The sequence below is a fragment of the Hibiscus syriacus genome, unplaced genomic scaffold (assembly GCF_006381635.1).
Source record: "Hibiscus syriacus cultivar Baekdansim isolate YM2019G1 unplaced genomic scaffold, ASM638163v2 tig00111584_pilon, whole genome shotgun sequence".
Classification (NCBI taxonomy): domain Eukaryota; kingdom Viridiplantae; phylum Streptophyta; class Magnoliopsida; order Malvales; family Malvaceae; genus Hibiscus; species Hibiscus syriacus.
Genome location: NW_024063127.1, coordinates 989,850 through 1,002,192, shown reverse-complemented (window position 1 = coordinate 1,002,192; position 12,343 = coordinate 989,850). Strand labels below are relative to the sequence as shown.

At 37.3% G+C, this 12,343-nt stretch overlaps 1 protein-coding gene and 1 non-coding gene across 2 annotated transcripts; both read right to left on the bottom strand.

The window, feature by feature from the left end:
* Positions 1-3,845: 3,845 nt before the first annotated feature.
* Positions 3,846-6,680, bottom strand: LOC120165570 (uncharacterized mitochondrial protein AtMg00820-like). The gene is made up of 3 exons (XM_039175060.1): positions 6,618-6,680; positions 5,979-6,152; positions 3,846-4,007 (listed from the first exon to the last, which is right to left on the bottom strand). Exons 1-3 carry the CDS (start codon positions 6,678-6,680, stop codon positions 3,846-3,848), a joined length of 399 nt encoding a protein of 132 aa, XP_039030991.1.
* Positions 6,681-9,729: 3,049 nt separating this feature from the next.
* On the bottom strand, positions 9,730-9,802 carry TRNAV-CAC. The gene has a single exon. It is a non-coding gene; the product is annotated as a tRNA-Val (tRNA).
* Positions 9,803-12,343: the final 2,541 nt, after the last annotated feature.

Sequence of the window (12,343 nt, the reverse complement as noted above, 5' to 3'; positions counted from 1 at the left end):
TCTTCTTTCATAGTTGTCATCCACTCAGAACTCTTCGATGCTTCTTCGAACGTCTCAGGCTCCGTTGCTTCTTCAATTATGGCTGCATTGGTATATTTGGGATTTGGCCTTCGTATTCTTGTTGACCTTCGAAGTTGAGATTGTGGAATTGATTCTTCTGTTTCACTAGGCCCACCTTCTTTGTTTGGTTGTTGATACACGCCAGTTTGCCACGGATTCTGAGTCACTCTTTGTTCGACATCATCGCCATTTGGATCTTCTGATTCATCTGAACTTGTTTGAAGTTGAACATCATGCTCCCCCATCTTTTGTTGTAGTTTGTCTCCAAATTCTCTCGAATCTGGCAACACCTCCTTCTCTGAGGACCACCAAGAAGATGCTTCATCAAATACCACATTTCGTGACGTGTAGCATCTTCCACTAATTGGATCACAACATTTCCACCCCTTTCTCTGGCTGTCATATCCCACAAAGATACATCTAACAGCTTTCTTGTCAAATTTGCTCCGTAAATGATCAGGAACAAACACATAACATACACAGCCAAATACTCGAAAGTAGCTAACTGTAGGTTTTATGTTCCATAGTTTCTCAAAGGGTGAAACAAATCCTAACCTTGGTTGAGGAAGTCTGTTGATCACAAGGCTGCAGTCCTCATTGCTTCAGCCCAAAACCTTCCAGATACGTTCTTTGCATGTAGCATACTTCGACAAATTTCTGCAAGATGCCGGTTTTTTCTTTCCGCTACACCATTCTGTTGTGGCGTGTTGGCACAAGTGTACTGATGACGTATTCGACATTCCCTTAGGTATTGAGAGAACTCGTTTGATCTATATTATCCTCCATTGTCTGTGCGCAAGCAGCATATCTTCTTTCCCACTTCTCCTTCAGTTGAGTCTCTGAACTCTTTAAACTTTGAGAAAGTATCAGATTTTTCTTTCATAAAGAAAACCCACACATACCTGGAGAAGTCATCAATGAATGTTACCATGTACCGCATACCGCTAATTGACTGTTGCTTAATCGGTCCGAACACATCAGAGTGAACCAACTCCAAAGGTTCTTTTGCTTTAAACTTCGACTCGTCATATGGTAATTGGTGTGCTTTACCATACTGGCATCCCGCACAGACCGTGTCTGTTCTCACGTCTAGTTGAGGAAGCCCCTTAAGCATCGACTTTTTCACCATCACACTTAGCTTGGAATAGCTAACGTGACCTAACCACATGTGCCATAGATCTGATGTCTCATTTTTCCTTGTCCTGTCTACATATGCAGACTCTGCTGACATCACGTAAATTGATTCCAAACGTCGTCCCTCCATTGTTGGTGTTTCTGTGATTTTGACGTCACGATAAACCTTCAAGTCTTGGGGGACCAAATAAGACATAATGGCCTGATGATGTTAGTTGAGCCACAGATAGCAAATTTTTCTTCATTCCTGGGACATGGTAAACATCTTGGAGTTGCACCTGGTTAGTATTATATCGAGGAGTAACTATTGTCTTACCGATGTGAGTTATCGGTAACCTTGAGTTGTCAGCTGTCACCACCACACGACCTCCATTGTACTCAAACAGGTTTTGCAACTTCTGTTTGTCACCCGTCATATGATTTGAGCAGCCAGAATCTACGATCCAATCATTCTTGTAGTCAATCCGTTCTGGTGTTGTTACGTGAGAGCTAATTCTTCTTCCTCCGTAGCAAATAACGCTTCAGCATCCCAACCATCTTCACTATTCTCCTTCGAACAAGAAGTAGCAGTATTACTTTCAACAGGCTTTTTCTTGGTCCAACAGTCTTTTGCCATATGGCCCATCTTCCCACAATTGTAACACTTGCCATCGAACTTTCTACTATTACCGCGATTCTTGGAAGCTCCCCCTGAATGAGGGCCTTCCTTTCCTTGGTAATTTTTCACCTTGTCACCATCCTTTTTAGATCCATTGCCAGTATACCGCTGAAAAGTGCCTCTGCTTTTGCTGGTGTAGAGCGCTTCCTCTTCACCCTTCAACGAGACTCCTCCCATTTGCTTGGCCATGGCTTCTTGACCTGCAAGCAAATTTTCGAACTCAACAAGCGATGGTTGTGTCGGCCATCCCTGTACAGCGGCAATAAACCCTCGATATTCGGGTCTCAAACCATGGACAATTATTCTTTTTATCCTGGCTTCCCCAATAGCAGCTGTCGGATCTAATTCTAAAATTTCACGGCATATCGACTTCACCTTGTGAAAGTATTGGGCAACCACCATGTCGCGTTGCGCCATTGATAGAAGTTCATTCTCGAGAAGTTGCAATTTTGTATCGTTCCTCTTCGAAAAGAGTGTAACAAAAGTGTCCCATGCTTCCTTTGGTGTTTTAGCATCCCGGATGTGCTCTAACATTTCTTCTTCAATTGTGGTCTTTAAAGCAAACATTGCTTTGTCTGCTTTAATTTTCCACTTTCGCAAGATTCCATTGGCATCTTCTGTCGCCGGTTGTGTAACTTCACCACCACCGACAACCTCCCAAAGGTCTTGACCTTGTAAGTATGACTCCATACATGTTGCCCACGTGTTGTAGTTTTTGTTGTTGAGCTTCTTGATTCCTCCAACTACTTGAAGATCACCCATCTTAACGGCAAGGCTTTGACTACACCGAACAAGCTTGAGTAACAAACGTGCAGAGTACTAAATTACTCTAAACACAAAGAAGCTCCACAAGGTTTGTAATAACCTCGACAATAACTCAAGAAATATTTTCTGATGTGGAAGATCAGTTAAAAAACTGCAGCCATAGAGCATACTCAGAATTTCAAGAGATCTTAAAAAACGTGGCTCGGATACCAATTGTTGAATCAAAATAGAGTAAAAACTCTAATTGATCCAAAAAAAACTCTCTTTAGAATAATCTCACAAAATTGCAAAAGGGAAGAACTCTTAAGAAAGCTTTCAAATGCTTATAATTAAGCTTTGATTGTTGGATGATAAAACTCAAATACAAGTAGGGTATTTATAGGTTACAAGAAACAATCTAAACCACTCATTAAAATAAACACTAAATAATCTAAACTATTGAAATTAAAACATGAGAAAAATACTTAATTTTCACCTAACTAAATTGATGTAAGCAATGACATCAAAACTAAATTGATGTAAGTAATGACATCAAATTAATTTAGGTGTGAACATATAGGCTAATATTGAATTTTCAACAGAAGTGAAGCCAAGGCTCTACTTAAAAACCCCTTATTCGTTGCTTTAATTCCTGATTGATCTTGAGCTGTAGCATTCCTTTGTCGCTTCTCCCATCATCATTCACTTTTGTTAGCTCAATATTTTGCATGATTCTTATTCTCATTGTTTTTGCAACCATATTATTATTACTAACTAGCGATAATTTATCTAATTTATCATCAACCCAGTATCTATAGAGACATATTCACTATTACATTACTTGTAATCCAATACACTTACATAAGTATTATATTCACAGAATAAAATTATAGCGTTGTTATCGAGAATTAATAATATGTGAATATTTGTGTACTAAGCCTCTCCATGTCAAGACAATACTCTGGAGCGAATAACTTAACCATTCTCCAGCTCTATTAGTATGGGAATAACTTTAAACGAAGTGCTTCAAGAGGAACACCTTGTTAGACAAACAAGTCACATAATATTTAGTTATTCTCGTTTTTATTTAATTAAGATAGGATTAGCTACTGTTAGATTTTAACAGATTGTTGACGTAACACATTGAATATAAAAAATTGAAATAGGTAAACTACACAAATTATCACCAATATTTGAGTAAGTTTCTGTTTTTCCTACTGAAGTTTCAAAAGTAATAAATTGGTTGAGATCATTTTGTTTTATATGCCCGAGAATGATCCAAACCGATATGAAACCCCACCGATACAAAAAGAAGCAGAAGCAGCCTTGAGTAATGGACATCAGCTTCAACATTGACTACATCCTCTACTTCTGCAGTAGCTATAGTATCCTTGTGGTTCCCACGCATATGCTAACCAAATGTAGCTTTAAAAGCTTCAATTATGCAATCCATCAATAAGTAAACACAACAAGGAACATCAAATGAACATGTCAAACGATTAATGGACACCAAATTTAGTCAACGATGATAGTTTTGGATGATGCATCATATTAATGGAAAAATAAATGATATTTTGTGGAGACCCATTCAGCGAATGGAAGATGTACTTGTGCTTGTGGTTCATCAATTTGCACAAAATAGCCTTGGATGCCTTTCTCTTCTCTTGAGCAAACTGATGAAAAGTTGTGATGAAATCTTGAGCGAAAGGAAGATGTATTTGTGCTTGTTTTTCGTCAATTTTCTCAAGATTTTACTAACTGTTGAATAATCGAGTAAAGAAAACGGAAAGAACACAAGAATTTTAATGAGATTCAACAATGTGCTTACGTCCTCGGTGCCCTAGGTGGCGCTAGAATTTTCATTCAATGTCATAGGTTTTGGTTACATCTCCTTTTATAATAAATAAACCCTGGTACATATTTACAAAAATAACCCTGTACCGTATATTTATGAGCCATACCTAACAAATCTCCACCTTGGCGAATATCCTACCCCATAGGAAACATTCAATGTGGGTTAGGTTACCTTACTTCTTTAACAACTCAAAACATTTAACAAGTCCAAGCAATGCATGAACTTGTCTGTCTTAATTGGCTTGGTGAACATATCGTTGGCATTCTCATCAGTATGTACCTTCTGAAACAAAATCTCTCCAGATGCAACCAACTCTCTGATCTTGTGAAACCTTACATCAATATGCTTAGTTCTAGTATGATATATCTGATTCTTAGCCATGTGAATAGTATTTTGATTGTCACAAAGAAATTGAACCCCACATTGTTGAACACCCAACTCCTTCACTAAACTAGTAAGCCATAAACCTTCTTTTGTAGCTTCAGTCGCTGCCATGTATTCAGCTTCAGTTGTAGATAATGCCACAACAGATTGAACAGTAGACTTCCAACAAATACGCCCTCCACCAAGAGTAAAGTCATACCTTGTCGTAGATCTTCTATTATTCAAATCACCCGCATAGTTTGAATCCACATATCCTACAACCAAAGGATTATCCCACTTACTACCAAAAACAATTACATGTCCCACAGTACCCCTTAAGTACCTAAAAATCCACTTGACTACTTCCCAATGTTGCTTACCAGGTTTAGACATGTACTTACAAACTTGATTAACAACATGAGCTAAATCAGGACGAGTACATACCATTGCATACATCAAGCTGCCAACAGTATTAGAATACGGAACATTTGCCATATCTTCAACTTCCTTATCTGTCTTAGGGCATTGTTCTGATGAAAGCTTAAAGTGATTCGCCAATGGAGTGCTCACTGGTTTTGCGCTTCTCATCGCAAACCTTTCTAGCATTTTCTCAACATAACCCATTGAGATAGTCACAATTTCCTTGAGTCTCTGTCCCTGCAAATTTCCATTCCAAGAATTTTCTTTGCAGTACCTAAATCTTTCATATCAAATTCTTAACTCAATAAAGCTTTCAAACCGATAACATCATCCATGTTCTTCGCATCAATTAACATATCATTAACATACAGTAACAGAAAAATAATAGAACCATCATCAAGGCTCTTAACATAGACACAACAATCATACTCACATCGCTTGTAGCCAATCTTGATCATATAGGAGTCAAACCGTTTGTACCATTGTCTCGGATACTGTTTCAACCGTATAAAGATTTCTTCAATCTGCAAACTAAATGCTCGTTTCCAGGTTGAGTGAAACCTTCAAGCTACTGCATGTAGATTTGCTCCTCTAAATCACCATGAAAAAAGCAGTTTTAACATCCATCTTCTCTAAATGCAAATCCCAACTAGCCAAATACTGCTCGGATTGAAGTGTGTCTGACCACAGGAGAAAAAATTTCATCACAATCAACTCCTTTCTGCTGTAAAAACCCTTTGCTACCAAACGAGCCTTGAACTTTTCCTTTTCTATTTCTGTTACTATTGGTTTCTTCTTATACACCCATTTGCAACCAATAGGGTTCTTACTCTCAGGAAGGCAAACTAACTCCCATGTACGATTGTGATTCAAAGACTCTATCTCCTCAACCACGGTAGCCATCCACTTTTCGTTTTCCTGACCAATAACAACACCATGAAAAGTAACAGGATCATCACTGCTAACAGTAAGTGCAAATGAGACCAAGTCTTCAAAACCCAATCTGTTCAGAGGCTTTATATTCGCACGTCTCACCCTGTCTTTGGCGAGACTATAATCCTGCAAATCAACCGTAGCGGAACCACTAGAAGTCGGTTGAGATGTTTTTGTTTTCTCAACTGGAAATTGCTCGAAATCCACCACTGTCGTGTCTTTCTTCTGCTGTAACATGGGTTGTTCATCAAAAACATCTCTACTGATCAAAATTTTCTTCACAACTGGATCCCAAAACTTGAATCCTTTGACACCTGTCTTGTAACCCAGAAAAATGAACTCATTCGATTTTGCATCAAGTTTGGATCTCTCATCAGCAGGTACATGCACATAAGCAAGACAACCAAAAATCTGTAAGTGATCAAAAGTAACATCATGGCCAGTCTATACCTCTTCTGCACCTTTCTCATCCAATGATGCCCTTGGTGATCTATTAATAAGATAGCACGCCATGTTAACAGCTTCAGCCCAGAAGTGTTTGGGAAGCCCCGCATTCAACCGCAAACATCTGGCTCTTTCATTCAACTATTTGTTCATCCATTCCGCAACACCATTCTGTTGTGGTTTCTTCCACACTGTAAAATATCTCTTAATCCCATGCTCCTTACCAAAGTTTAGAAACTGTGAATCTGTGTACTCTGTACCATTATCAGACCGCAAACACTTGATTTTTCATCTTGTTTGGTTTTCTACCTCAACTTTCCACAGCTTGAACTTCTCAAAAACGTCATACTTGTGTTTCAAAAAATACCCCCATATTTTCCGTGAATCATCAATAAAAGTAACATAATACCTAGATCCACCAAAAGATGATGTCGTGGAAGGCCCCCATTCATCAGAATGCTTATAATCAAGAATCCCTTCAGTGGTGTGCTTCTTAGTCTTGAAATGAACTTTAGTCTGTTTACCAAGAACACGCTACTTGCAAAAATCGAGCTTACAACTTTTAACACCATGCAACAGATTTCTTTTGTGTAATTCATCCATACCACGTTCACTAAGATGAGCAAGACGCATATGACACAGTTTGGTAGTATCATCACAGGACTCAACAGAATGAACTCCACCTACAACGGTACTCCCTAACAATTTGTAAATATTCCCTACAGTCATCTTTCCTTTCATCACAGTCAAAGCTCCTTTAACAATCTGAATAGTTTTTCTATCCTCATCAGCCTTAGGGATAAAACCATTCTTGTGCAAAGTGCCCAAAGAAATCAAATTCTTCTTCAAATCTGGTATATGCCAAACACCACACAACGTCCGAATAGAACCATCATACTTCTTAATTCTGACATCATCAATACCAACAATATTGCAACATCAATCATCACCCAAATAAACAGAACTATAATTAACCGACTTATATGTCGAAAACCATTCTCTATTTGGAGTGATGTGATAAGAACATCCAGAATCAAGAATCCAAGTATCTATCAGTTAAGTCGTTGAAATAGAGAGCATATCACCATCGCTACAATTAGAATTGTCATCCTCGACCACATTCACAGACTTGGATGAGTCATCACGCTTTTCATCAGTCTGGTTTTTCAACTTCGGACAGGCTCGCTTCATATGTCCCGCCTCCTTGCACTTGTAACAGTGAATTGTCTTCTTATCCCTAGATTTGGATCTGAAATTCCGCTTCCCAGACTCTGCCTTCTCTAGCTTCTGTCCATGGTCTCGATTACCCTTGACATATAAGCTATCAGCTTAAGAGCTTTCCCCTGCATTCTGCTGGTTGTGAGCCAACAAGGCTGCAGTAATCTCCTCAACTTTGATAGTCTCTTTGCCATATGTAAGAGTAGTCACCATGTGTTCGTAAGAGGGAGGCAACGAACGTAACATAATCATCGCTTTGTCTTCATCCTCAATTTTCACATCAAGACGAGCCAAATCAGAAACGATTTGATTGAAGACATTCACGTGTTGCGCTAAATCATGATCATCATGCATATTCAGCCCATATAGTCGTTGCTTTAGATACAGTTTAGTCGTTAAGGATTTGGACATAAATTGACTTTCCAACATCTTCCAAATTTCATCTGGAGACGACAGATGCATGACGTGATACATGACCTCGTCCGTCAAACATAATCGTATGGTTCCTGTTGCTCGCTGCTGCAATTCTACCCAATCTTCCTCTTCCATCGACGTCGGCTTTGTAGGTCGCAAAGCCTTCAGGATCCCTTGCTGCGCCAACAGATCCTTCACCCTTGTTTTCCATAATCCGAAGTTATCCTGACTATCGAATTTCGCAACTTCGAATTTGGCTCCTGACATCTGATACCAATTGTTGAATAATCAGGTAAAGAAAACGGAAAGAACACAAGAATTTTAAAGAGGTTCAGCAATGTGCTTACATCCTCGGTGCCCTAGGCGGCGCTAGAATTTTTATTCAATGTCTCGTAGGTTTTGGTTACATCTCCTTTTATAATAAATAAACTCTAGTACATATTTACAAAAATAACCCTATGTATGTAAAAAATCCTTGCTAGGGAACTCACCTACAGAAACCAGGTGTACGGGGAATGAAGCTTTATTTTTTGAAATGTTCAATCCATGGAACTTCCTCATTTAAAGAATCCTTTAAATCCAAGTATTTATGTAATGCCAGAATTTGTGCCTATTTCGTATGAATGGTATGTACTCTCAATGAGGTAACACCTTGGACTCGTAGTGGGTTGGTTGTTACAATTAAAATACCATTCCAATATCGAATTAAATTAAAATTGAATAATAAAAATTTTGGGTATTACAGTTTGAACCATCCCGCTGGCTAGCATGGGCTTCTTGTAGCTATCGTGAACCACATTTAACTTTAGTAAATTTCTAAGGAATACACTTTTGCATCCCCTTACAATATATCACATGTAGATTATTCGTTGCGATAACCATGTCAATGAACCGAGCATTGTGTGGAGACCAAGTTTGATAATCATAATTGTGGAATAAAGTAGTCACATATATTACTTCATTGTTACAAGTCTCTCGATACACCGTAGAGACATAAGACATCCTAAAAGATTCACTCGTAAATTTCTCAATATGATATCACCAAGCAGAATATAAATAAAATTTCGTTCAATTGCCATGGAGGCAACACAAAACGTTTTGCTGTATACCATAAAACAACAAAAGAGACTTGTTTGATGTTATCGAAATATATTTTAAACCGACACATAAGCCCTGAAGAACGAGACTTACAGGCTTAAGGACAGTGCCATTACCAGAGGTTCAAAGCAATGCCATTAAGGGCCGTGCCGATCAAGAAAACATAGAATTACCAATGCCAATAAACGCAGAATGAAGACGAGAATGCTGTATACGGCCTGAGAGTTTTTGGAAAACAAATGAAAAGATCTTTTCCAATAATTGAGCCGATGTTGTTAATCCTGTAGATAGAACCCATTTTTATTACCAAATCTAGACTTTTAGAGGGTAACTTAACAAAAAACTAATCTCTGAAAATTACGATCCAATAATTGTTGGAAAATAATAATGTCTTAGCCTGGGTTTGAACCGGGACCTCTAGTGTGTGAGACTAGCGTGAAAACCAACTACACTACTCAGACTGATTTGTTCTTCACCCCCAGAAGCAGATGGGGAACACTGTTATCGAAGTAAGTGTTATAGAACTTGGGTTTTCAAATAATTTGGTTATTCGAAGGAATGTGAGAAGGGGGAAGGAGAGCAAGTTAGCTAGGGAGTCGTCGAAAATCTCTTCGGAGGAGGATCAACGGACTTCCTCAAAAAGTATTTGATTTATATAAAATAATTTCTAATACATATTTTTGAGTCTAACTTTTTTTTTAAAAAAAATTAATAAAATAATAACAATATTTTCACAAAATGAATTTTGAAATTGAATATATTACTCAAGTCGTTAATTACAACATGTTAAAATTATTTTTGTTCAAACTCAACTTTTATGGACTATGAATTATTTTTTAAATAGTTGATTAAGTCCAAATCAAAATATTTAGAACCCTCTCAAATATTATCGGGGCTTTAAGCTAAACTGAAAAATAGGTCCTTATAAGACAAAAGCATGTACCATTACTTTGAACAATTAATTTAATATCACATTAATAAATCTTAAAATAATGATTAAATTAGGGGCCTAAATTATAAAAATAAAATGTTATTTTTATTACCAAATGGTTCATACCTAATGTGAATCGAGTTGGATAACATCAAATGGTTCATAACTATGATAAAATAATATTTTACCGGGAGGATCTAGTTTAAAAAGAAACATATATGAATCGAATTGGATAACACCAAATGGTTCGTACCTAATGTAAAATTCTTTTTATTACCAACATTCCACCTCTAATACAAATGAATTCTTTTTTAAAAATGAGAAATTTGGAGTCAAAATAAGAGAAGAGCAATAGCGAGATTAGTTGCTTAAGCACTAGTGAACGTAGTAGGAACTAATACATAGTGATGATGAGTAATTCTTCTCTTAGATAAGTAAATGAATCTTGAAGGTTATAAGATTAGGGTGAAATCATAACACACAACTAACCCCTTCATCTATCGAAGTCATCAATGTGTCTACAAAGTATATATATATGAATGCATATATAACCTTTTTCCTCATGATTCTAGTAAGTGTACTATAAAAATGGCCCAACATTTTTCACAGAAGGTGGCTAATCCTTCTCACTTACGTAGGTTATTTCATCAGGTTTATCTTAACATAAACTCCAAAATTGGGCTATTAAATAATTAAGATCGTTTACAATAGCTTGTCCTCACAATAGGTAAGGTGAATTTCTTCAAGTTCGTTTGAAATGAACCACCCAAACTCTGGGATAAGAAATCATTAAGAATAAATATTCAACCTCGTTAATCGATGAATTCAATATGTCATTCTCAGTAGGAACACCCAAAATCTTGGGTTTAAATTTATTAAGAGTTATAATAAAACTCATCCTCTCTAACGGTAAGTTAATCTAGTCCTCCGCGATTAGGACTACCCTCTTAACAATGGGTTATGAATTTATTAAGAATATATATTCAACCAAAAACATCAGTAAATTCATTAAGTCTTTTTAACTAAGACCACTCAAAGCAAGGGCTATGAATTTATTAAGAGCAATTTTTAACAACAAAAAAAATATTTAAATCGGTGTAATTTGGTGAAATTTAGTGACTAAATTAAAAGTTTTCAAAACTTATAGGCCGTTTTAGAAGTTGGATAAAAATTCAATGACCAAGCCCTGCATTATACCTTTGAGTGTCGGCAGGCTTTTCTTTTAAAGGAAATGAATTGGTTTCAGCGTGAAAACACAGAAAACCAATTCATAAAATTCCCTTTCCAGCAACCTTCTTTAAAGTCTGATTCCGACGCCGTCCGAGCTCCAATCGTAAAATTAAAACCACCGTCGTGTTCATCTTCGACCCGTGATCAAAACCCAGTAAACCAATTATAGCGAAACGCTGCCAAACGACGTGAATTTCGAGTTAAAGTCTCGACGTTTTTTTAGCACCACCGCCGACAAAATCTTAAATTCATCTCTGATCGTTGATCGGTTTTCGACACCTCCTGCACCATTGTGTTCCTTGTGTCGTTCCGAGTCCGACGGTGTCCTCCTTGTCTCTGTAGGCGGCGGCGCGTGAGGTGAAGCGGTCAAAGTTTCGATCGAGTTGAAATCGAGTTCCTGATTCTGATTCCGCAATCTGTTTGGTCAAATTCAGACTCGAAATCCTCCAAATTGATAGTCAAACCTGGAAAATGCTTATATACTTAAGAATTTTAGCTTTGATCAATTAAGTAAGACTTGGGGTTGATATATTATTATTGTTTGAAGGTACAAGAGATTGTCCGAATTGTTCGACAACTCGACCCATCTCTTCTAGATCAGTTAAACCACATGTGTCAGTATTCACCCGTAAGACCCGTAAATTTTATGATTTTAGAGATTAATTATGTTACTCATTAGTAATATAGTGTTATTATAAATTAGGTTCGAAAACTGTAGCAGAGCGTGGTGAGACCAATAATCAGTAGATCTACTACTTGAACCTATTATCGAGGTGTGTTCCCTATTTATTACTGAACTGTTTTATTTGTTTTAATATGCGGTACACTGAATTCTTTGGTT